At 40.0% G+C, this 27,132-nt stretch overlaps 1 protein-coding gene across 3 annotated transcripts in view; it reads left to right on the forward strand.

Moving 5' to 3' along the window:
* The window catches only part of ABLIM1 (actin binding LIM protein 1), a 143,235-nt gene that overhangs the window by 39,863 nt on the left and 76,240 nt on the right, over positions 1–27,132 (forward strand). For all 3 annotated transcript variants that reach the window (XM_059476830.1, XM_059476828.1, XM_059476829.1), the window contains exons 2-4: positions 3,969–4,103; positions 14,897–15,080; positions 16,524–16,633. In XM_059476830.1, the coding sequence (XP_059332813.1) occupies positions 3,969–4,103; positions 14,897–15,080; positions 16,524–16,633 (429 nt within the window). The remainder of the gene's footprint in view (positions 1–3,968; positions 4,104–14,896; positions 15,081–16,523; positions 16,634–27,132) is intronic.

Raw genomic sequence — 27,132 nt, forward strand, 5'->3', positions numbered from 1 at the left:
AGTATTTATTTTCATTGTTTTCTCTATCTCTTTATTCAGCTGCTTACTCTTGAGCTAGTTGCTGTAATTTCCATTTCAGAAAGGTTTGTTACAAATACTGAGGTCTAATTTCTAGCTGATGCAACAAAAAATAATTGTTTTTAAACCCTCAGACAATGATCTGCTGTAAAGAAAGCACCCCAGCAGAAGAGTCTTCAACTTTGCACAGTAAATTAAGTCTTTAATTTTGCACAGAAAATGCCTTTGGTTTCTCATATGAACATTGGGTTGTGGTCTTTTCTGTCTCTTTTTGTTTTTAATTATTTCTTTGCAGGTCTGGGATTATTTTGAGATGTTTAGATAAAATGCAGTAACAAGTACTCTCAAGCTGTGGGAGCTGCTTTGAATTTACATCCATATAGTGCAGTTGCAAAATGTAATGAAATCAACATTGCTTGTTTCACAAGGAAACATAAGGAATGACAAAAATAATGGTGTTTTTAGCACAAAGCAAAACTCCAGTGACAAAGACTATTTTCCTCACAGCTGAAGGTGCTATTGATTCTTTTCTGTTCTTTTTATTTCGTCCTGACTTAAATTATGTAATCCAGACTTCCTAGTTGTCCCAGTCAGTGTATGTGTTACTCTGGGTAAATTGGATATTTAATGGGACATTGATGTGTCTTATTTGAAGCCTAAATGAGTTCAAGAAAGCATTAATTATTCATTGATTATTCATTTAAGCTGGTCTCGAGTAGAAGTCTCAACCTAGCTTGTCTTAAAAAGTTTTTCTTTGTGTATTTCTGACCAGAGATTTTATTCATTAATAAAAAATAAAAGTCTTTAGGCAGTGCCCAGCACAAAAGCACCCATGCACCTTGTCATGCTAGTTGGGCTGAACTGGGATGTGACAGCTTTGTGTGGAGACAGGTTTCAGTTCACATCCTTAAACTGGAGCTGGCAAATACTTAACCTGAGTTACAGTTACTGAAGACACAGAGAAATTAAAACATTCAGGTAACTTAATTTTAATTTTAGGTCCCAGGCTCAATGACTTAGCTGAACTTAACTGCATGGCTTTATTCCTTTTGGGTTAGGGGACATCATCCAAAGAGCCCAGATACCTGTTGTGGAGCAGGGGTTGGAATCTGGGTTATCCAGATTCTAAATCCATGTCCTGTCAGTGATAATACTGTCTGGAGTCTGTTGTAATTGTCTCAGACACGATCTAGAGCTGCCTTATTACATCATGTGCAGTCTGGGATGCCTGAGAAGATACCCTGCAGTTGTGGTGGGGAGGGTTGGTGCAGCAGAGCCTGAAATAGGGACTCTCTCAAGGTGGGAAATTCCTGCCAGGAGATGAAGCCAGCTCCTCACTCTGACCTTTTCAGACCCAGAGCAGCTTAAAACTGACATGTCCAGTGAGCTGACTGGACTTGAGTCAGAAACATACCAATAAACTGCTTGTAAAGGTATTTCTCTTTGTTTTTTCTTTAATTCCCTGTTGAGTCCTCACTGGTGACTGTGAAAGGTCACCTCTGCCAGTGAACAGCCTTGCGTGTGTTGCGTGCATCCAAAGGAAAAAGCTTACAGGCAATTCCTTGCAGGAGGGTGAAAGTCAATTATTCAATTTTGACCTACAATGCTAAATGGAGGCCAGTAAGACAAGCACCATAATTAGCTTCACTTAAGAGATCAGTCTGGAAATAGCAACTAACAGTATTTGTATTCATTTAAATGGCTTTAAAGGCAGAACTGGAAAGAAGCTGCATCATTGGACCAGCCTTGAAAATAGTTATTTACTCTGCTGTAAAGAGCAGAGGCTTGTGTTTCAGATCAATACCAGAAGATCTGGAACCTGGTGTGCAGAATGTCAGAGTGTCCTACACATGTGAGATGGAATAAGCAGAATATTGCAGGTACAGATTTAACATTGCACCATATAAACCTTAGAGAGCATTTTCCCAAATTCTTTATCCATTTCCTCTTGTGAGCAACTTTAAAAGCCCACACTATTAACTTCAACTTTCATCAGGCCCATCTCAGGCTGTATGGGTCTGATAGGGAATTTTGCTCATAATAATTTAATTAGTTAACACTCTTCCCTGTGTTTGTCTTTTATTCATTCTTTCTTTCCTTCTTTCTTTCTTTCTTTCTTTCTTTCCTTCTTTCCTATATATTTCCTTGGTTGCCAGTGAATACTTTTGTTTGTAATAATAACTTCCAGTCCAGAAACAGTATTGCAGTGCAGACTATTAGATGAGGTTCACTCAAGGTAAGGCATTCAGTGAGCTTTTACTCCACTGGAGCTGCTAATTGAAATACTGGTTGGCATTACCTACTGAATTCTGTTCTCCAGGATGGGCTGAATAACTGCTCAGGGGAAATAGTTTAAGTGAGGCTACCAGAAAAAAAGGTATTAAAAACATTGAGCTTGAGTAGAAGAATTCAACCATTTTCTTTGAAGTTTGGGGTTGGAGATATGAGTGGTGATAGGAAGAAAAGCATAACAGTTACCATATTAGGCTGGCTGGACTTATAACAGAAATTGCTTAGAATATTTTTTTATTCTCTCTTCTTGATTCTGTTACTCCCCTAATCACATATTCAGCTTTTTTATTATTAATCTTGTATTTATGTAATGCAAAATGATAGCAGCATTTCTTCAGTAAGGCATTTATAAGGGAGAATTATATAAAAAGACTCCATGGAGCTTTTCCCTTAGAAATCCACTGAAGAAGGGGAGGAATCTGGTGCAGTAAAATGAGCAAGGTATCTGTTATATTGCTGCATAAGCAGTAACCTGAAAAACAGCATAGTCCTGGCTGGGGTGATGCCAGGAAGTGATCAGGAAAGGAAAAGATCTCGAGAAAATTCTGAAGATGTTTTCCAGTGACAGTGAGAGTGATGTATCAGCACTCAGTCCTGTGCAGGCCAGGAAAAGTAGGACAGGAGTGGTATAAAGACAGAGGCGTGGGCAGAGGTGTGTTTTCTCTGAAATGTTCTGATGAGCACCACTAGTTTGAGAACAATATTACAAGGAGAAAGGCTTCCTACTGCTAGAATGGGATGTGGGAGGGAGAATTGAAGGAACATAGGTTTGTTTGGGAACATTCTGGGTAATGCTTTCCACTTCAAACAGTTCAGTTGAGATGAAATCTTGCTCCAGCTTACCCATGCACTTCTGTTAGGGCCCCAAGCTGCCACATCTGAAGAGAAAGTTAAACATGTTTTACAGAAGCCAAATGTGCAGCAATTAAACTTTTATTACAACAATGAAATCCACAAACTTTTCCTGTTCCTATCCAAGCTCTGCTCTGGGTGGTTAGGTGATTACCAGTGCCTGGAATTATGTCTCCCTGACAATATTGCAAATACATGGGTAGTTTCTGCCTATTCATAGTATCTCTAATTTGCATGCAGAGAGTAATTTCTGCCAGAATTGATGGGATTAGAGACAAATAATATTGGCTTCTTTTCTCTTCAGGAGTGCTTTCCCTGCATTAGGTATCTGCTGTAGCAAAAAGGAGATGTTTGTAGTTTATTTTTAGTGTAGCCATTTGCATACACACTATCTGGTTCATCTGGTTTCCCAGAACTTGTTTTGGAATTGCTTTTCTTCCATCCTTTTTGCTTGGGTTATGTACCTTCTTGGATTAAATTAATTTGTGCTTTCCTTGTGTGCTCATCCAATGGTTTGTACACACTTGTGTTCTAGGAAAGAAAATGGCAGTGGCACTGACACTGTGGAGGGAGTTTTTCCTCATCCTTCTGTAGCAGCCTCAATGGAAAGAAGCAGCAGCTGATGTGAATGTCTTAAATTACTGATTTATAAAAAGACTATATTGAAATAAAATGGTGGTAACTCTTCAGATGAGCATAAAATGTGGCCAGATACATGGTGTAAAGTGTCTGGGAACACAGAGTTTTGGATAGGAGAAAATACTCCTTGTTTGGGTTGAAATATTTTTTGTTTGTTTTCTTTACAGTGGCCCATCCTCAGGAGCCCCACCACCCCTCTGAGAAGCCAGTCATCCACTGCCACAAGTGTGGGGAGCCCTGTAAAGGTGAAGTGCTCCGAGTTCAAGCCAGACACTTCCACATCAAATGCTTCACCTGCAAAGGTAAAACCTGGATATTTATGTGTTAGAAATTACTCCATTTGTGCAAATGTGCCTTGGACCACTGATGGGAGGCTGTGCTTCCTGCCAACATGCCATTAAAAATATTCTCTTTGTTCAGTACCTGAAGGATTTGAAGGTGGGAAGGGTAAAGAAAGGTGGTGATACTTAGGAAAATTCTATCTTTTTGTAATTTTGGCCTAAGTGCTTTTTCAAGGATCTGGAATTTTTTAAAAACTCTTGATAGCAATGACTGTTTTTCATTAGGGATAGTTATGAAAATTAAGGTCCTTTGTACTCAATTTACTGCTGAAAGTACCTGCTTTCAAAAACCCACCAGAAATGTTCTGCAAAGGTGTTCTAAGGCTCTGTGCCATGGAGCTGCCTTGGGAATGGGAGTAGTGCTGCCCATCCCACAGAGGGAGGACCTGAGAGGCTCTTGGCACCTCCAGCTCATGCCACTGAGCCCTCTGTGACCACAACAAAGACTCACTGTGTTTTTTTACAAAACAGAGGTTTAATGAAGCATTAAATAATTGTAAAACTATGCTTTCTGAATTCATTGCCTTTGAAGATGGGTGCCACGGAGCAGGAGGCAGCCCTGGCTCCTTCATGGAGTTTCTGTTTAATGAGCAACAATGCAGAGTTGGCTGAATTGAGTAACCACAAAATGTGGGATGAAAGGTGAGAATAAGGAGAAATGCCCAGGTCCGTGTGCAACCACTGTCTGCCACATTCAGTCCCAGCTCAGCACAGGGTAGATACAGCATAGAAAGGGATTCAGGCTCCAGGTGAATGTGGCACAGCTGGTGGCAAACATGGAGAAAGGTGCTGGAATAAATCCGAGTAACTGGGCAAGTAAAGCACAGCAGCGGAACCAATACCATGTAGTTTTTCATTTCTATTAAACCCAAGTTATCTTTTCTGAAAGTCCATATCTAGCTTGTATACTTCAGATTCAGACTTTGAATAGTGTCTCCAGCCCAGTTCCTGAGTTTCAGTTATATTTTTTATGTTCCAAATGTGGGTGGAATACTTGTGTGGTTGCTCTGTTCTTCTGCTTCCTGAATATATGGAATATAGCAGAAAATAGAACTAGTTGTTTTCCTATGTTATTAATGGTTTTCTTTAAAAGGTCACTTGAGTTATTTGTATGCTGAAAAATCAGTGTCTGGAATCTAAGAAATTGTTTATTAACTGTGGTTTTTAGTTAGATACAGCTTGATAACTTAAAAAATGCTTACCTTTCACCTAGATATTAACATATTTTGTCTGTGCCAGTCTGGAGTGGCACCAGCCCATCCTAGAGGGCACCGTGGAGCTCTGTCTGCCCTATTTCTGGAATGCTTGGGGAAATGCATCTCTCTGTCTCTCTATTACAGCTGCTGTATTTCAAGCAGTACTTGATGCCATATAATCCTTGAGCAGTTCAAAACCAGCAACTATTTGTTTATTTTCTTGTTCCTGTCCATACTGAGTAGTGGTCTCAATTTACAGAAGATACTGGATTAGGATATTTTCAGCATCAGGCCACCTGAGACCCTTTGAGGCACAAAGGACAATGGTAATTCAGGCCAGGCAGCAAACAGAGTCCTTAGGAACTCCTGATAAAGAAGTGGGCAGATGGAGCAGGGCTTTGGAATTGTTGTCCTGATGAATGCACCACATTAATCTTGCTTTTTTTAGGAGGGGTGAGGTCTACTTTCTTCTTTCTCTTGTGTTTTAGTTACTTACTCATAAGCTGCTTTTGTGCTTTGACTATTCTGTTGCAAGACTGGATTTACTAGTATACTTTTTCTGGTTTTGTTCTTTCCTTCCCTAGAGGAATGTCTCAACTTATTGTAGCTTCTGTTTACGATGACAGTTTAAGATTCTGTGATAATATTGACCTTATGAGTGCTTGCATGGAGATCATCAGAGAAGGGAGAGCTGTAGAAATAATTCTTGCTGGGGGAAATGAAACTATGATTTGTACCATTAGCTTGTTAAGGAAATGGAGGAAAGTAAATCCAGTTTGAACTGAGAAGGGCCAGAGCTGAATGTTGGAGACTTTTCTCATGCTGTTCATTCAGTCTGTGCCTTATTAGTTGGGTTTGTTATCTGAGTGTTATCTTTTTAGAGTTCATTTGTCTTCACAAGGAGAAAGGAAAGGGTTGTGTATAGGAGGTTACTCCAAGTTCTGTTCTGAATGTTTTACCTGAGCTGACTGCAACTCTACAGCAGGTGGAGTTAGACCCCCCCTCAGTTTATAAAGTGTGTTATGCAGCAAAACCAACACATACTGGGACCAGGATGTATCAGCTGCATCCACAGGTGGCTTAGTTATCTTTTCTTTTTTGTATACTAAACTTTGCTCTTGAGACTGCAACTCCCATCATGAAAGACTTGAACAAGCTCACACTTGTCTGTTTTCATACCTGCTGAAAGTGTTTGAACTTTTACCCACAGACTTAGAAGATGTGGGAAAAATCCATTTCTTGATAAGGCTGTCATAGAGTCACAGAGTTTGTGTGATCCTGTTCTTTGCTCTGTCTGACATTCCTTTTTATTATTGACGTCCACGCTCTCAACTTCGCTTTTACATCATACTGTTAAGTGTATTGGATGTGCTTGTAGTGCTGCTCCCCTAGGCTGTGTCAAAGGCTCTTAGGCACTCCATGAGTGCTTGGCATGCATGTCAGTGGTGGCAGTGGCACTGCAGGAGCATGGTGACTTTCATCTCCATGAGCATCAGCCAGCTCAGGACAGGCTCGTGCGTCACATAACGAGAGCAGGCAGCCGCCCTCCCTCCCCAGGAGCTCTGTCCATCTCTGGGATCTTTCTAAGAACAGAGGAGCTGCTTCCTGCCAGAGATGACCAGTAAAACCTGCACTGACTGACGTGTTCCCTTGGCCCCAGATAAGATGGAGCTGGCTGGGGTTTGCCTTGGAGAGCCCTGTGTCTCCAGCTGCTGGGTCCTATCTGCCGGCCGCTTCTATTTGTGGCTCCTGACAAGAGCTGATAGGAAAACAAAAAGGCTGAAAATGGTGTGGCTGTCCCCAGGAAGGTGAGCTCTGCCATCCTCCTGATAGGCAAAGAATTTCAGGCAGGCAGCAGCTGACTGGGAGCTGGAGTTAACAGGGACAGAGGAGGAATAAGAGACATTTAGCAGTGCCACTCCAGGAACAGCATTCAGAGCAGTTGTCTTTGGCTGTTTCCTGACAAAGTCCCTTACCTTGCCAGGGAATTACACTGGTTTGTGTTAAAAATGCAAATTCAATAGGATTCTGCATTACCTCCTGGTGTAATAAATAAGCTTTAAGGTCTGTTTTAGCAGGAGTGCATTACTCTTACCAGTCCACATTGTTAATCTTTACAAGGCAATGGAAGCAGCAGGCTGAGAGAAGGTTAGATGAGGAGGTTGAGCTGGAGACATCATTGAGTTTGTCTGAAATAAACATTACCATTAACAAGAATTAATTAGTGGCTTATGAAGAAGTAAAAGTTTTTCTTGTAAGCATCTATGTACATGAATAACTTTTCTGCAAAAACTAAGACTACTCACTGCAATGCTGTTCCATATGTAAATGTGTGTGAGATCAGGCCCTAAATTACAATGTGCATGAGCAGAGATTTTAATATCTCAATTTAAATTGTGATCTGATACAAATGATCATTTTCTGCCATTGTCAGTTGATTACAGTTCACTTTACCCTATTGCATGTACTAGCAGAGGAAACTTGGAGGCTAGCAAAATTGCTATAATAAGGCTTTATTATTAAGCCTGTGATTCATCTTTTGGGTTAGAGGGAAAAGCTGGTTTGAGTACACTGTATTGCTTAACAGAAAAAGCTTTAAGCTGTCATAGTAACAATGTAAAAGTTTCCATAGCTTGATTTTGGTGCATGTAGAGATTGGCTGAATTATCTTAGCAAGATATTGTAGTGTTTGTGGTAGGAATGTTTCAAATAGTAGATTTGTGCTGTCATATATGAATTGTAAAACTTAGATTTTTTTTAGAGAAATGTAGACTAAACAAAAATTTAATCTCATAATTAAGCAATCCTGCCATAAGAATATGGATGGTGTCCTTAAGTTTTTTAGTCCTCACTATCACAGAATCCTGGAATGGTTTGGGGTGGGAGGGACTTTAAAATCATGACAGTCCAGCCCCTCTGCTGTGGGCCAGCTTGCCAGATCACTAGAACAGGTTGCTCAAAGCCCTGTCCAGCCTGGCCTTGAACACTTCCAGGAATGGGATATCTGCAATTATGTGGAATAAAGGTCAGGTGGAAATGTTTCACTGTGTATCAGTATTTCACATGCTACAGTGATATCAAATATCAAAAGGCAATTACCTGCTAATAATCTTGCTAATTATAAGGCAAAGCCAAGTCTTGGCATCCAGGAAGCATTCCACAAACCTAGAATATTCCACAGGAAAAAACCATTAAGCTTCTATTTAGACATTGTTATAAATCAGCATAAAGCAGTTTCTTAATTATGAAATAAATGTGGTTATTTTCCTCTCTTCAGTTAGATGTCTCTGGAGCTTAACTTGCAGAATCCTCAGTGGTATGTTCAGGTTCCAGGCACAGGTCTGGGATTTTTGTGTGATGACTTTTCAAGGCTACACCATCTGCAGTTCAGTGAGCCTGACAGGGAGGGGGGAGGCTTCCTCAGTTTAGATTTTGGGATGCTCTGTAATCCTTTGACTTTGAACCGAATCTTCCTCCCGTGAAGAACTGGGAAGAAGTCAGGGTCATGTAAGCAGACACTATATCAACAGGTTGGAATGTGTTTTAAATCATTAGTTCTTTGACCTTTGATCTGTCATCAGATTCCTTCAGTGGCAGCAGGAGGAGGCTATAAATAGTTCAGTGTCAGGGAAAGTTTAAATATGAGGCCATTCTTGTAGTAGATGTCCAATGCACTGTTTGAAAAGATCTCTGCATTTTCACAAATTCTTCTGGAACAGAAACTGATGTGTGGATGTGATAACACACATGTGGGTAGAGCGTGCTCCTTCCTGAGCATCATGAAATTATACGAGGTCACTTGAAGCTCTGAATCACCAAGATCCAGGTGGAAATGGGAATCTGTTCTTTCAAGGAAGCTAACAGAGGTTAAAGTTTCTCCCATGGCAGGGAATGGAGTTCAGATGGGAATTCATGCATTCAGCTTGATGTGAAATCAAACCTCTGTGCAGCTGTGAGACTAATTGCCATTTCTGCATTTACATATCTTAGCTGCTGGGTCTTGAAGACTGTTCTTCTTGCAGTGTTCTTCTGGCATTTCACTTCAGGTTCAGCTTCTTCCCATTCTGAAGTGGATCCTTACTTTTCTCTTGGGGTTAGAATACTATTAATGACAAGTGATTGGTACCAGTCTTAGTTTTGGGCTTGAGGTCTCTTCAGAGACCAAACATTTGACAGGAAATGAAATTAATTGCACTACTTGGCTGATACTGATGGATGCTGACAGATGCCATGTCAGATTTTAAAAAGCTCCAGGATCCCTTTGGAAGTAGAGGAGCAGCAGGATGATTAACAGGTGCCTGATGAGCAGGGCAGAGCATCCTTACAAAAATACAGAAAGTTTCTTGGCTTTGTGGTCAGTGCATCCTTCATTTGCTTTTCTTGGATGAGGTTTGGCTTTGTTCTATCCTTAAACTCCTGGTTTGCTTATTTAAAATCTTATTAGAGAGATGTTTCCTCTAGATAGTTACAGTCAAGCCATCTGAGGCTAAGCTTTGACATTTTTCCACTGATTGCCTTTTCTCCAAGGTTCATTTCCCACAGACCTGTAAATGACTTTGATCTCCATCTCGTGCTTAATGTGAAAGGTATTTTAAATGGTTGAATGATTCCTGCCATTGTTTCCATCCTGGTGCAAAAACCACTGATATTTCAGTGGGGCAGTGGGGAAGCTGTCACGTTGCTGCACCACATACAGCTGCTGTTTGCTTGCTGTTGAGCTCAGGTATGAGCTGCTGGCTGCTGGATTGCTAGAAAGACTGAAAATCAGACAGGAGCAACTCCCAGTGCTGCATTATTTGTGTCTGCAGTGCTGGAGACTGAAGGCAGGGTCATGGCATTGGTTGGGAAGCTGACCAAGTTAGAACTGAGCTCTTCTGAGACTCAGAATTCACTTTGGTTTCAGCTGAGTGAATGCTTGCATTGAATGCCCAGGGATTCCAGTCAGGTGCCCCACTGAGAGCTACCTGTGACACGGTGACAGCAGCACTCAGGGGGGTGCAGGCAGGGATTTCTGAGATAGCTGAGGTGGAGCATCAGGGATTTCCATGGGAAGAGGAGAAAGGCCTGACTGGAGGCTGGAGGATGCTTCCCAAGGGGATCTCCGACCAATTTAGGAGAAGAAGGGAGAAATAAAATCTTGTCTTTTGCTCAGGAGGTGTTTCAGCTGCTAAAGCTTTCCTCTACCTGATGCCAAGCATCATAAAAGCAGATTTTAAGGTCACCTGTATTTGTTCCATGGTCATGTACTTTGACTTAGCAGCAAGTTTCTTTTGTCAATCTGCTGAAATGAGAAGAGATTCCAGAACCACTGGACATAAAATAACTTCAATCAAAATGCATCTCTCATCAGTGGATGACAGAAAAAAATCTCCAGTGACAGGAGTGTGACAAATGGTCACTGGGATCTCTGTTACAGCTTTTGCAAACTGCTGGATGCATTTCTTACTGGTGCCTTGCAATCTCCCTGCCAGGGTAGGGCTGCAGCACAGCTTCTGAGATTTACTGTTCTATCTGCTTTTCTGATGATGCTTGGATGAATATTCATTCTTTAAATGAATAATGCCATCAAGAAAAGTGTTGGTAAGAGGAGTAAAAGGCAGAAGGAGACTTGGTTAATTTGAAATGCAGAAACTTTAAACTCTAATAAGAACTTGAACCTTGCTTTCGTCAATATGGGATTTGTTAAACTCTTATGTGGAAAAGAAAAAAGAAACAGATTTTCCCTGTGTATTTTTTTGGATGTAGGTGATAAACTGAAACATTTCCAAATTCCTTTCTACCTTCAAACAAGAGATCCCTTATGTCCTAAGAATAACTGTTGCATGACTATTGCCCTGCTTGAAAACAGCACCATTATTCCATGAAGCTGAAAAATACAAGAAGGAAATAAAACCCCAACAGGAAATTGAATTTGCACCTTATTTAATGCACAGTAACAAAGTAGATGATTAGAATTTTCTTAATGAATAGCACTCACTTCTGCAGACTGAGAGCCCAGATTCACAGACTCTCCTGTGTGGGTTTTTTTCCTTCAGTGCTGGAACAATTTTTACTTAACATAAACATGGAGTTCAACTCTCCCTGACAGTAAGGCTATGGAGATCCTAAATAATGCTCAGTAGGATCAAATTCTGCTTTTGTTCTCTTTGAAAAACTCTGATCTCTTCATTTTTGTCATCACCATTAAAACTTGAAGTGACTCACCTTAAGAATGGCCCAGGTCCCTGGATCCACAGGCAGCTGGATTGCTCCTGCCCAGCCCAGATTTCCATGGCAGACCCTGGAGCTCTGGGAGCTGACAGCAGCCCTGGCAGTATCTCCAAGCTTTTTGTGCTCCAAGGATGCAGAACAGGAGCTCCAGAGAGTAGCTGAAGACAGAAGAAGCTGGTGGGTGGGTGTTTTCCTTGCAGTGGGAGGTAGAACTGTGCTCCAGCTTATTGCATTCACAAGAGAGGCAGGATAGTTTGTTTGGAATATGAAATTCTTTGATATACAGAGAGAAAAGCTGAGTTCCTCCAATAGCTTTTGAAGGTAATGGTTTCTTTTTTCATTTAAAGAAAAATGCTGGTTTTGTTTTTGTTTTTGGTTTTTTTTTTTTTTGTCTCTATGCTTGTGGTACCTTAGGGAACAGAAATGCTCCCCAGAGTCTCCTGTTTCAGAAGGAGGGTTTTGGTCATGAGAAACAGAATTTCTCCCATGTTACTGAGCAGGAAGGATATTGGGGAAATGCTTTTCTTTTGTAGAACTGTATCTCTGTGATGGATGTTTACAGAATGCCTCTTGCTTTTTGCCTTCTCAGACATGATATGTGCATCACTATTGGCTCCACAAAGTAATTCTTTCATTTTTCCCATCCGTATAGGAATAAAATAGTTTTGTGTTTACAGTTAACTGCCATCATTTAGGTATAAATTTTTCTTTGATGACATGCTATGTGTACCACAGCAGTTGCATAGATCACACCATCAGAATGAGCTGTACATATGTAGAGTTCACAGCTGATTTCTCTTCACTGCCTCTGCTGCTCGAGGCATGAACAGTGGTGGGCATATGGGCTTTCTTTTTAATATTAAGTCCTCCCTTCTTTTTTGTGTTTTTTCTATAGTGGTCATAAATATGTGTGCTAAGGCAGTATGTGTCAGCTTGAGGGGATACATTGTCAGAGCCAGGACTTCTGCACAGTTGCAAAAAGAAGAAAAAAGAGCCGTTCAAATCCCTTCCCTGTTACAAACCACACGGTGCATGGAGTGTGGTACAGCCACGTTTGTCCTTTCTGATTTGATCTCTGACTCAAAGTGAAAGCAGCCGGCTGGAATCACATTTTTCCCACCATGGCTGTTAACAGCCTGGGTGACCCTTGTTTTTCCCATGTAGCTTAAAGCTGTGATTAGTGATAGGGACACATGTGCTAAATTGACTGCAAAAATCCCTTGTAATGTGGAGTAGCCAGGGCTTGTTTGTAATTCTTGCAGATTGGTATGTGTATGCCAGACATGATGCTGGGGGCTCCCATCATGAGCACCTCTGCTTTGGTTCCAAATTCATGGCTGGCCAGGGTGGGAGGATTTAACTCAGATATTCTGAATTATTTGCAGAATGAGTTAGAGATTGGGTAGAAAGAAGACTTCATGAGGAAAAGGGCAGTAGAAAGAGATTCTTTCTGACAATTGCTGTCTGTAAAAGACTTGTGAAATATTTAGCCCCCATTTTCATTGATAGGCTTGAATCCCTGGGGGTAGAGCCTAATAACTGTGAATGCATGAACCCTTTCCTTCCAATTCTGTAGTAATTTTTGCAAACAATGATCTGCCACTTCTTTATGATGCTGAAGCTGGGTTTTCAGAAGCAGCTAGAACAGAGGTGGTATTCAAAGTTACATTTGATCATCCCAGTTCATTAGAGCCTTGCCTAGGTAGGTAAAGGGGGCCGCAGTGACCAAATGAGTTCTTCAAAAAATGACTCTTTTGGTAAAACTCATACCAAAGAGCATGAGAGTTCATACATGCAGCTCCTGAGGCAGATCCAGCTGCACACTGAGCATCTTCAGCTTGAGGCTGAAAAATAGATATACTTGGATGTTAAAGCTACAAGGTAAATTACAAACTAGGATTTAAATAATCACACAGACATGTGAGTACTCCATAGCACTTCATGAAGTTTAGCATCTTTTAAACATTAAAGTAGAATTCTCCATTTCTACATGATTTAATGGTAAGGATCTGCCCAAAGTAACTTAGAGAAGCAAACTTATTGTAAGTAGGTTTTCCACTGGACCTCCAGTAGGAAATTGTGGTGTAGAGGTTGCCTGTACATTCTGCCTAACAGGATATTTTACTGTTAATTTGAAAATAATATTTTAAACAAAACGGAGATCAGTAGAAGAAAAAGAAGGACTGAATTTTTTTTCCTGGATGTTTACCTAAAAAAACCATTTTGGAACCTTCTGCAGCATTTTAACAGAGCCTTAACAGTAGTTCTTTGTAATTCTCCTCAGTCACTCATAATTGAGTTTTGGCTGCTTGTGGATTTAATGCCACCATGAAATGTAATTTGTTTGCACATGGAATATTATCTGTCTATGCAGAAATGTGAAACTGGAAAAAGGCTGGTCCTGATACTGCTTTCCTTCTAAGCTGCATTTTAGTTCTGTTTATTGTTTTTCTATTAATTATTGTTACAGTAGCAGTCATTAGACCTCCAGGGCTGAGCAACAGACAAAGGAAATTTACAATTCCTGCCCCAAATGCCTTGCAATTTTAATTTTCAAGGCAGGTAGCTAGTAAGATACTAGCCCATTATAACAGCACTGAGGATGAATATTGAGTACACAATAATGTGCTTGGGACTCGTGGCAGAAAGAGGAATTGAACCCAGTGCCCCTGATAATCTTTCTGTATTTCATATTTTAATATTTCAAGGACTGTGTAACTGCAAGGACCTAGTGTACTGCTTATTTATTTTTCCTTAATACTCAGAATCCCTGATATTGAATATTTCTGATATTTGATCAGAAGATACTTGAATCTGATGAAGGGGATGAGATGGCATTCCTTGGAGAGTTAAGTAAACATGCTAGAGTGCTGTGAAGAGTGGTTTCTCTTACTGAATTACACAGATACAGCAATATACAGAGGAGCAGGAGGAGTGCCAGAAACCAAAGTGCCTGGGAGGAGCTGGGTATAAATTTTTGGTGATACAGGGGAACACTAAATAGGTAGTTTTGAGTTCTTTGTTCCACCCAAGCTAAAGGCACTGTGTGAAATTCAGTCTCCCATGGCACTTTCTCTTAATGGGATTTGGCTGTTAGAGGTAGAATTGATTTCTGTCTTTGGATTGATCAGAAATGCCAATGCAGGACTCTGAATATTTTCTCAAAACAAAGCAGGCACCTGGTTGTGCTGTGTTCTGGTTTGAGTGAATAGGCATTTCACAGAGGAAAAACTGCCAAGTCACAGAAATCCTTGACTGGCTCTTCACCCTTGTACTGATACAATTGAGCAGCTGACATCCTTAGCAGTGATATTTTTCTAATCTGTGGGGCTTGTTTTTTGATTCCAGTGTGTGGCTGTGACCTGGCACAAGGAGGCTTTTTTATAAAGAATGGAGAATATCTGTGCACCTTGGACTACCAGCGCATGTACGGCACCCGCTGCAACGGCTGCGGGGAGTTCGTGGAGGGCGAGGTGGTGACAGCTCTGGGGAAAACTTACCATCCAAGCTGCTTTGCCTGCACTGTCTGCAAGTAAGTGATCCCTTCACACAACATGGCAGGAGCCCAGTTCAAGGAAAACACAAGGAGAGGTGTTGCCATCAGAACCGAGTCTCAAGACAGATTTCTCTTCAGAACGCATTTATTTCGTTATAGATTTGCTGTGGATCTGACTTGAAAAGTCTTGAAAATGCCTCTCATTTATATGGGGGACATGGCTTTTTTATGACATGTAGTTCCCTGTTCTCAGACAGTTAGTCTCATGTCTGAAAGAATCAATTATCGAGCTTACACACTGAGATAATGATGCGAGTTCAGGTGATCAGCCCAGCTTGGTGGGAGAAATGAAGTGCAGCAAAATTCTGGATGCTGCATTTGAGCTCTGAGGACAGTCCAAAGTAAGAGCATGTGGCTTTGGGATTACTGGGATTCCCCCTCTTCCCAAATACTCTTTCTTGTCCCCAGTAAGAGAACCAGTCTTCAGTTCTGCAGCAAATAAGAAGGAGTTAGCTAAGGCTCTGTGCATAAGAGAAAGGTGACATTTTAAACTCCTATCTCTGATAAGTAGTTGAAGTACTCTGTCCTTTAGCCTGGTACATTTTTCAAGCCCTTTTCTATTGAAAGAATTTTGATTGTTTTCTGTTTTAAATAGGGTGTGAGTTTCCTGCATTTTGATAATCATACAATGTATACATTGCAGTTTTATTTCCCAGGGACAGTGTGAAACATGACATCAATTTTCTGTACATTGACTTGCATCAATCTTTTTATGTTGAATGAACAAAAGATGAGTCTTTGAAATAGATTAATGAAATTCAGTATTTCTGCTGATTTATTTTTGGCCCACTTAGAGATGGCAGTGGAAAGGAAACCACGCCTGTAACATTTTGCTTTGTTGAAATCAGCAGTAGATTTGCTGAGCAGTTTTGGAGTGAGGTGGGGGTCTGCACTCAGCAGTTAACACTCCTTATTAAAGATTTGGAGCTATTAAATGTTGTTCAGCCTCTGATTTAGGCACCAAATAAGAGTTAACAGCAATGTCAACTTCTGCCTAACACACATTCTTAACATTTATGAGTGACTAGCTCCACATTCCTTCACCAACCTCAAGAACAGTTCTAATTGAGTTCTCTTCTGTATCATTTGCTATCCACAACATCAAGCTGAGACCATCATAAATGTAGGTGTTGTGTCTTAGCAGATTTCACTGTCTCCACTATTCAGATAAAATATATTTGATAATCTTTTTAAAATGAAAATACAAGGCAAGTCTAACCTCTGCTCTGCTTGCCTCCATGGATTGGATTTCTTCCAGTGCCTGGCTTTGCCAAGGCCACATTGCAGAAACTATTTGGCCTGAGTTTCTGTAAAATATTGATTGCGCTGGAGGAGGGCAGAAAAATCAAGGCATGGGGAACAGAGGAAAATCTCTGGCATAACCTTTGCAAAAATACATTTTTCTCTTGAACTTTCCAGGCGTCCATTTCCACCAGGAGATCGGGTTACCTTTAATGGAAGGGACTGTCTGTGTCAGATGTGTGCTCAGCCGATGTCCTCCAGCCCCAGAGAGCTGTGTGCCTCCAGCAGTAAGTTGCCATCTTATTCCTGAAGCCTCTCACTTTTCCAGGCTCATCAACATTTGATTGAAACTAACATAATGCAGTCTTTTGGTGTTTCTATTTTTATTTGCATTTAGAAAAGTGAACTATGTTGAGAACTTCTGTGTCGGTTTTTTTCCTCTTCATTAAGTGCCTGTTACTACAGATGGGAAGAGACACTTAGACATTTCAATGTGGAAAAATGACTTTTCCCCAGTGACTAGATTTTTTAAAAGATTTTTTTTTAAATTTTGCTTTGACAAGCACCAGAATAGTATTTAAGTGATAAATCCTGAGGTTTCAAAGTTGATAGAGTCTATTTCTTTAATGTATGATTGTGCAAGTTTAAGTATTCAAAAGAGGATGAAGTCAGAGGAAATTAATTTTCTTCTCCTATTTAAGAATTCAATTAAATTATCCTTTAAAAGGAGTATCTCCAGGATTATGCTTCCAGTAGACTGATGCCGCAATGATACTGTGATCAGAACCTCAGGAAACCATTATAAAAGACACAGGAAGCAAATTAAAGGGAAAGATAGAGAATAAAGAAAGTTTGGGAGGCAAGTTAAGTTGGCTTGCTGTTCAGTTTTAACACTTTTAAAAGGTAATTTGTAAATTACCGATATTAATCTCTGCCTCTGGTAGTTAATTTTTGTTAATCTTTGGGGGTTTCTTTCTCTGACTGCTGGATTGTACTCAGCACTCACTGTAGTTTTGTAAATCAAAATGGCTGCAGCTTTCCTTGTGACACTGGGTGGTTTTCCTTCAGGGAGAAACTGTGTATGTTCTCTTGGTACTTGGCTTTGAGATCCTGGGATTATAAAGTGCTATGGAAAGACAAAGATGGATAATGTTTGTGCTCACTGGATGAGTCAAGTGAATCTCAGGATATCTGATTTGCCTGAGAACATGTAATCAAACCCTTAGACAAAGGGCAAATGAGAGACTTTTTTTGTTATTGTGCCTCTCTGTCTGGGAAGTAATGCTTTTCCACTATAATTGTAGATTTGCAACTGAAAATGCACAGGCCTAATCAGCTAAGGAAGAATTTAAGGAACCTGTAAAACCGCTTAGAAGACTTAAAAGGCAACATACAAATTTATGAGGGACTTCAGGCACCAAGAGAATCCTTCTGAGACAGAGGAATTATGTGAAAATTGATATTTGGGGGGCAAAATTGGCAAGGAGCTGCAAGGCACAGGGACCTTGGACAGTACTGACATTTTTTTTCCAAGCATGCCAGAGCATAGAGGAATCTGGACCTGGCTCTCCAGAGGTGGCACACCTGTGTGGCAGAGTGGCACTTGCCTCATGCCTGACTCCAGGTGACAGAATGGCCCTAGACAGTGTCAGGTTAATCTTGTCTGATACTTAGCAAGCCAGAGAGCTGGACAGCCACTTCCCCACAGCCATGCTCTCTACTGGAATTACTTCTTGGCTTCCATAGGTAGCAAAGATTATAAAACAACATTTTGTGGGACTTGTGATGAGATTATTGGGGTTTTTAATCATATTTGTGTCCTGCTGACAAACTGGTTTGCCAGTACACAGCTAGAGAGCTCCTGCTCTCAACAGCTTAGAGTGCACTGCTTTGAAATCTGTAGGCACTGCTATGGTACATCTTGTTCTTCTATGAACTTGCAGAAATGTGTAGTATAGAGTTTCAGGTTGTTTTAGTGCAAAACTCTCCAAACAGACAAATAAAAATGGGAACAGCTTATGTTATAAGTTCAGAACTAATCAATTTTTTAAAAATCAATGAAGCATCCTCTGTCTTCAAGGATTTGCCTGTTGCTGCTTTAACTTTGTGCAAAAGTTGACTTAGATACAGAAAAGTATCTTGCTGGCACCAGAGAGTTAATTTTAATTAGTGTAAAGTATTTCAGATTACTTCCAGGTTTCTCCTGCTGGCTAATACACACATAATTTTTTTCAAAAGCTTTGCCATTTTTTGAAAGGATTTTTTAAAATACAAATTCTTTTAGGAGAGTCTCTGATTCACACTATGCATCTATTTCATATCCTATACTGCTTTCAGCTTCCCATGATTACTTTCAAGTAGATCACTAGAGGAGACTTTCCTTAAAACAAGGAAAGTTTGAGGGAATTCAGTAGTCTGCAAATAGATCAGGTTTGATTGCTTGGTGTAATGTGAAAGGAAGCCTTCTATCCTAGAATGTCTGCACTAATGCTGACATGCCATTTTCCAGTGTCTATTACTTCACACAAATGAAAACTTACTGACAGCTTTGCTTGGATGATTTCAAGGAAAATCAAATGTGTCTGAATACAGGGGTTAACATCTTGAATAACATGAACCTGACAATTGTTACACTCTACCGTAGTGCACAGCAGTCAAAATCAGATGGGAAAAATACTAAATAATTAATTTTTTTTTCAGTATTAGTTGGGTCCATAGTACTTATGTACCTCATTTATATTAGTAATATATTTCTTTCACTGTATATGTGTTACCTGAAATTGTAGCTATTTTCTTGAAGACCAATTCAGTGACTCTATTTTTATTCTAAATTTTTAAAATTCAAATGCAGTAGAGTAATCATAATTTATAATTTAATCAATCCTATTCCTTGGCTGCTGCTAGAAATACACAGTGCACTAAGTTTGGGATCTTCATTCATTCAGCAGGAAATCTAATAACAAATACCTGTAAATCACTTTGCAGACAAATGAAATGAGTGGTGTTTGGTTTTGTTATTGTTTTATTTCATATGACAGCTTGATAAATGGCATGTGAACTCTAAAGCAAAGTGACTGGGACAGATGTAGAGCAGCACAGAAATGGGACAAGTAGATAACACTGACTAGAAGTGAGGTGTTGATGCCTTGGATAGTTCAGGGCTTTCAAGATTCTGTCAAAAGACATGAAATTCTTTTCTTTGGGGCCCAATAAAGGAGTAATGCAATAATATATCCCAGTAATTGCCATTTATGTTTTAAGCAGTGCCCAGGTTTTGTATTCAGTATCATGATTGCCTGATTTGTACTCTCTCTAGTTCTTTCTACTCTCTGTTGTGTTCTGGCTGCATGGTAACACACTGTGTTTAAGGTCTATGTTGTCTCTCCAGAAAACCAGTTGTGCAGGCACCTGTTATTTCTAAATTTTGGGCAAAACTGTAACTGTGCAGTGGCATTAAATGCCTTCCTTTAGGGCATTTATCAGTGAATTCTCCCCAAGGCAGCTGGTAAATGAACTGATGCAGACTTTGAAAATAAAAGTCTCCGGTTTAGCCAGACCTTAATTTTTATAAAGTACCACGCTGGCTTCCATTTTTTCCTGAATGCACCTGAGGTGTGAGAAGTGCAGCTGAGAGCAGAGCAGCTGTACAGAGATCCCCTCACCTGGACAGGCACAGGAGTGGTGCCAGCAGGCTGTGCAGCTCGAGCCAGCACTCTTCTGGCCCAGGCATCATCTTTGGAATCCAGAAGAGACTACACATGTCTTTGAATGTGGTTTAGTCCCTCTTCCTCAAGCAGAGGGTTTTTTTTTTTCCTTGAGAAATTCACTATTCCCACAATAAAGCAATAAGAATGCTGTGTCATTTTGTATGAGGTTGAGCCCTTTCTCTGTTGCTTCATTATCTGAGTGCTGGTCTGGAAGTTTTCATTATTTCTGATTATCTGTTTGCTGAAACATTGGATCATTTTAGTGATGTACATGAACTAGCTAAGAAATTGCCTTTCAAGTGAAACGTGTGTTTCCTGGGACAAACCTCCCTGTCCAAAAGAAACTGAAGCATTCCAATCACCTAACAGGAGTTTTCATTTTGAAAAATTTATCTTTCAAAATGGTGACCAAGACTTCCACCATTGTTTCTTTTCAGTGAAATAGAAACTCGTGTCCTAATAAATGTCAGTGGTGATATGTCACTGACATATTCTGTGAAAATCCTTTCGCTAGGATTTTTCTCCTGAGAAGCTGAGAAGCCTCAGAAAAGAAATGTAAACAATAACTATCTGATGGCTGTGGAATGTGGTTTGGAGGTTGCTTACAAACAGTGCATCTTTGGTTCCATGAGGATTGTTTTTACTTGGTGACCAATCATGTTCCAGCTGTGTTGGACCCTCTGGTCTGTCACAAGATTTTATTATTCGTTCCTTTCTAGCTTTCTGATGTCTCCTTTCTCTGTCTTTATTGTAGTTTTAGTATATAATTATAATATAATATAATATCATATCATATCATAAAATAATAAATCAGCCTTCTGAAACATGAAGTCAAGATTCTCATCTCTTACTCATCCTGGGGACCCTCAAACACCACCACAGTGATACAGTTTGGCAAGGAGCAGAGGGAAGATATTTCAACTTCCCTTTCTTTGTAAGAGTCTCTCCTGTGAGTACAAAGCATTGCAGTGCAGCCAAGAGCTGGACCAGAGTTTCCAAACTGAGTGTTCCATGGATAATCCTGGTGCAGCTGTTCCCTGAGCAGCCGGCATCCACATGGAGATTTCACATCGTGTTTTGTGTCTTTGTCCTTGTCTGCTGTGCACATTATGTTCTGGCTCTTTGGGACAAATGCTTTCATGCCTATCAGTACAGAGTCTTACAGGGTTGGATTTGGCCTCACAACTGGGGATCTTTGCTCTATTGTGATATAAATAATAAGCTTAATGCTTAATGGACTTGTGGGGAAAAGGTGTCTTTGCTAATTATTCAATAGCCTTATCTCTTTGAAAAGATGCAGGCAGTAAAATTCCCAGTAAATAACTGAAAGTTCCAGCAAGGTTCTGGAAATACTGAAGTAAAGCAGAGCCAAAATACCATACCTGCTGGAGGAGGAGGAGATGGGAAAGAAAAAACAGAAACCATCTTTTGCCTCACTGCCCAGAAAAGTGGCAGGAAAGTGAGCTGGTATTTGAAACAACAGAGCATCAAAATGGAGAAGCAAATTTACTTTGCAGTGCTCCCTAAAAGGCTCTTTAATTCTTAATGCAGTCCTATAGTCAGGACATAACTGTCCTTTCATTAGATAAAAATATAAGTGATTGCTGCCTCAGAGCTGATGTATAAGCATCACAAAATTCTCCATTAGAAATTAGCTAAAATGGATGCAAAATTCCTTTTAATCGTTGTTCTTGGGAAAGGCCTGCAGCTTGGGTTTGTAACTGTTCAGGCACATTTGACTAATTTTTCATTATTTTGTTCTTCATAATTTTTTTCCTGGAGCTCTCTGAAAACTCCTTCAATTCCACAGAGAATTTAAAAGTGCAGGGGAAAGTTGGCTGACAGTTGCTAAGCAAGATATCTGCAGTGATTTTAAAAGGTGTTGAGCAACATCCAACACATGATTTTGAGCTTATTCTTAGGAAATATTCTCCAGTTTCACACTGTGGCAAAGCTGCACAGGTACTTGGCACAGGTGGGGATGAGCCTTGTGAGAGACACTGAGCTCACTTTGTCTTCAGGAACATTCACCCACAATATCCACAACTTCAGTGAGGACCCTGGGGAACTTAGAGAGGCTCAATAGTTTTGATTGTGAACATGCATTTTTAAATAACAATTTTTTAAATTTTTGAGCCTTAAGCATTTAATATTTATTTGTGCTGTAACACAAAAACTTTCTCATTTCATTTTTGGCTTGTCTGTTTACATCAGCAGAAGCACTCCTGTATCTCTGTGGCGTACAAGCCTGTGTTCAGCTACTGGAGATTCAGTTGAGGATTTTGGGAGCTTGGCAGAAGAGGCACACATTGTCCCATATCTCTCTTTTTTTTTCTGTTTACCATAGAATAAAAGCATACTATGGACATCACTGTTGATTGATTTCAAACACTGATTTAAATCATTGATTTTAATCATGGTTTGTTCAATAACCCAGGAAACCTTGATTAGACTGACTGATTGTAACCTTATATTACATTTAGATTTTTAATTATAAAATACTAATTGATAAACATGAGGGTACTTCATATCTGTACACAACTGCTTAACCTAATATAGCTCTGCATAAAGTCATCATATTATTTAACATCTATATTTTTCCCTGACAACTATTTTTGCTAATGAGTTGTCAAACTCTATTTGAATGAAAGTTGAAATTTTATTTAGAATGCATAAAGTATCTGTGGATATTTTTTACTTTCAGAAATTTGCTAGATACATGAAGAATGTAAATGAATTAAAATATATTACAGTTTTGGAATTTATATTTTTCAAGAGTCTGTAGCTTATGAAACTATTTACTTTGGATCTCCATGACCTCAAAAATTTTGAAAGTGGGACATTTTATATACCCCAGTTTTAAATAAGAGAAGGGAAGCAAGTTTATTCCCTGTGTTTTCAGATCCCACTCCTAACTCCGATTTATTTAATACTTTAAATTTTAAATTAAATCCTTTATTTTTTTAAATGTCACTATTTAATTCTCCATTTCTTTAGTCTGAAATTGATTGTAATAACCTTGCAGGGCAGCTTCATTTATGACTTAATACACCATATAGTGGGTCCAAAATTTTACCCCATTCCCCCCCTTTAAGAATAAAAGAAACAAATCAATGTTCATGACATGATAAAAGTTCAAGAAATTATGCAAACCCAAGCAGAGTTCCTTTCTGGCAAAAGCCATTAGATTGTGCCTAAGAATATGCAATTCTTTTAATGACACTGGCCAATTTGTATGATTGTTTCAAGATGATTTATTCTTTTGAAGAATGCTTGCAGTTTTTGAAGCATTTTCATAATTTGAATTACTTTCTAGGATTAATTTTATTTCATTTTATGTCCTCACTCAGAAAAATGGGTGAATTACTCAAGCACCCTCCATTTGCACAGCTATTTCCTAGTTTATAAGGACTGGTATTTTAATGCTGCTTGATGAATTGTGTTTAATCCTTCTCTGAAGGAATAGAAGCTTTGTTGGAAACGTGACCCCTGGGTAATAGAGGTAGAGCAGCAACTGTATTTAAAATATAGCTGTGGCAGGACAGGAAGTTTCTGATTTATGAGTTTTCTGTCAGAAAATTCCTTTCAAAAAAATTACCATTCTTCAGGAAGATGTTTGCAGTCCAGTTTCCCCATTTCTTTTGGATAGTTTTGTGTTGTAGTAAATTGGACAGTACTAAATATGTGTCAGTTCTTACTTGCCTGTGTGTAACCCCATCTTGAACTTGGCAATCAAAACACATCCATGTCCTTAGGTTGTACTGGAGGAGTGCTACTCCAGAGCTAATTCCAGAGGAAGTTCTGGGGGAGGTGCAAGGAATTCCTCAGTAAATGGGTGTTGCATGAGCAGGGATCACTGGCTTGGAGAACACAACCATAGAGGAGATCCCCAGGGACTGGTGTGTCTGGGAATTGTCATGGTCAGAAAGCCTGCCAGGTAGCAAGTCAGGAATCAGAGGTCACTTCAAAAGAATGTGAAAAGGGAATTAGCTAGACCTTGGTTTGCCATATGTTATACAGACATAAAAACCTTCCTAAAGGTTGTCATAAGTTTCATTCCTATTTTGGGGAGTTTGCACCCTGTTGGAATTGCTTGTTTTCCTAGAGAAACAGTTGAAAATTATCCAAAATAATCTGCAAATGAAGAGACACAATGTGCTGTCCATGAACTGGGTATTAAACAATGAAGCTCTGAGATAATGGTGCAGTTCCCTTGGGGTACTGTGAGTGGGAATTGTGACTTTGAATTCTGAGTACTGAAATGAGGTAAAAGAAATCATGGGATAAAGGACTGACCTCAGCTTATATGTACCTGGTCCTGGTTTATCCTTTAGAGTAGTTTTACAGATGGGGCTCTGGGGCTGCTGGGATGGGAAGAAACCCAAAAGCTTTATCTTTCTTTCATAGGACACTTAAAAATTCTTCTCTTTCAAGTGTATATTTGCTCTTTCTTCCTCCTCCTGTTTCATCCACCCTCTTATTCTCAGTTGAGATACCTGTGTGAAAGATTGGGTTGAAGAGGGAAGTGGGATTGGTTAACTTGGTGATACAGTTTTTTCAGGGACAGTTTGCTGTAGTAATGTGTCAGAAGGTCATTTGGTCTGGTCTTCCTTGGGAATGAAGAGTAGAAAGATGTGGAAATGAGGAATTGCCTTTCTCTGTTAAACACTTAAATCAATACAGACCCAACTGGGGGTGGGGAAGAGCATTAAACCTTCTGAATCACTTCAAATCAAATCAGGTGATGAAACAGCAATTTGCAGTAATCACAGAATCACTGAGGTTGGAAAAGGTCTTTGAGATGATTGAGTCCAGCTTTTGCCCCAATACCACTGTGCCAACCAGACCATGACACTGAGTGACACATCCAGGCTTTCCTTAATCAGCTCCAGGGATGGCAGCTCCAGCACCTCCCCAGGCACTCCATTCCATTCCAGGGTCTAATCACACTTTCTCTGAGGAAATTCTTCCTAATGTCCAACACAAACCTACCCTGGTGCAATTTAGATCATGAATAAAGATATTAAACAGGACTGGGCCCCATCCTGGCCCCTGGGGGACAGCACTAGTGACTGGTCTAATGATACATCCAAGATGTACAACAACGTGTCTCTTAAACAGACAAGTCAGTGCTGGGCCCTCAGATGCTTCCAGGGACTTGTGCTGCAAGCCAAGAATGCCAGTTCATGCCATTGGGATTTCTTTCCCTATTTGATCAACTAAAATAGTTTTATTTTCTCTAACTACTTGTTTTGAAAATACCAGTTTTTCCCAACTTGCCATTTATAATAAACTGTCAAAGCCATACTGCACTTCCCATGGGAAATTTATTTCCCTCCATTGTATGAGCCCAGCCTCTTATTGTTAGATTTCAAGAGTACAAGGCTGCTTATGTGGGTTTATTTTGCCTTCAGCAAAAGGGCAATAGTGAATTTGTTCTGACAAACATTTCCCATCCTTGCAGTGGCAAAGAGAAGGGGTTTGGCAGCAGATTTCCTGAGTTACATGCTCAGATTGAAATCCTGCACGTAAAATTCCCAATATTGTATGTCCTTCTCTGACTTCCAGAACTTAGCACAGCCTCAGTGACCAAATGGTTATGCTTTAAACTTTGAAAACATTTGTCATGCTGTGAACATGGTGAGTTTATATTTTTAGCTTTGACAGAAATATCTTGAAGATCTGGAAAAGCCTGCATGATATCATCAAACCTTTCAATTTTAAAGCAAGGCTTTAGAAGGTGTTGCCTGATGTGTTGTTAAAGGGTGACTGAGAAAAAACTGTGGTCTCCCCACCTCTATGAGAAATTGTAATTGCACAACCTTCAAATTGCCACAGAAGAATTACTGGGATATAAGTTGTTTTTCAAGGTGACTAAGAGCTATTTATACTGAAGAGATTTCTTGACCTTGACTCCAGTGATCATATTTGCCTCTTTCATCACTTGCAAATCACTGCCTCTTTAGGTCCAGCTATGTGTGGCAATGTATTTCAGTGTAAGTCCAATGAAAACTTATTGTTTCTTTTAAGTATTAAAATAATAACAAAAATCCCCCCCAGTTCTTCCCTGCTTTTCCTGTTTCAGAACAGAAACCTGCTGGTGCTTTGTAAAGCTCATTTATCAATGTTTGATAAGGAGGGGAAATAGTTACAGAGAGTGTAATGAGAGCACAAAATACCTGTGACCTGTGGGGGTTGTGGCAGGTTCAGACTTTATCTATTAGATATGTGATGGCCATCAGGATTGAAACGAACTCTTTGGTGACTTAATTAAATCAGTCTGCTATTAGCTTTGTGCACAAAGCTAACCCTGCATGGAGCAGAGCTGGTGTCATCATTCACATGACTTTGCATATCCCTCTTTATTAGGACCAAAGCACACAGAGATGGTTTCTCCTTCAAAAATCATATGGGGTGAGCAGAGAATGTGGGATAAAGAATATTTGCTATTAAATTTGTAAAGCAATCCCCATGGGAGTGGGTAAAGTCCTACTCTGTGTGCTGAGGGTTAATCCCAGAGCTGCATCAGCTCTGAGCTCACCTGTGCACTATTGGCTGAGAGCAGGGGAGGGAGGCAAAGGCAGAAAATCCACTGCTTAATTTAGACAGTGACAAATGGCTTGCTGTGCAGGATGCTTCACTCCTGGATGTCTGGGGTGGTGCAGATGCTAAAAAGGGAAACACATTTTCTCATATCTTTACAAGCAAGGTGTCATGGGTGGCAGCACAGCCTGACCTGTGTCTTTTAGTGGGGCTGCAAAAGGTGGTGGCAGAGTGGAGGTCTAAATCATATATTATATTGTAGTGGTGTGCCCTGCCCCCCCCCACTTTGCCATGCTTTTGGGCTGGCTGACTCCACAGCACAGTTCCTTTGTCCAGGCATTTTGTTTTGTACTCAGACATGTCAAACATGACATATATCTAAGTGCTCTCTGCATTTTCACCAGCACACTGCACTGTCCGCCTCCTCCTCCTTGTTATCTTGGCACTGCTGAATGTGTCATGTGCAAGGAGTGGCAGTGAGGAAGAATCCAGGTGATGTGGCAAAAAGAAGATGCAAGAAAGCTCAGATTCAAGGG

Source organism: Ammospiza nelsoni, chromosome 8 (genome assembly GCF_027579445.1).
Source record: "Ammospiza nelsoni isolate bAmmNel1 chromosome 8, bAmmNel1.pri, whole genome shotgun sequence".
Taxonomy (NCBI): Eukaryota; Metazoa; Chordata; class Aves; order Passeriformes; family Passerellidae; genus Ammospiza; species Ammospiza nelsoni.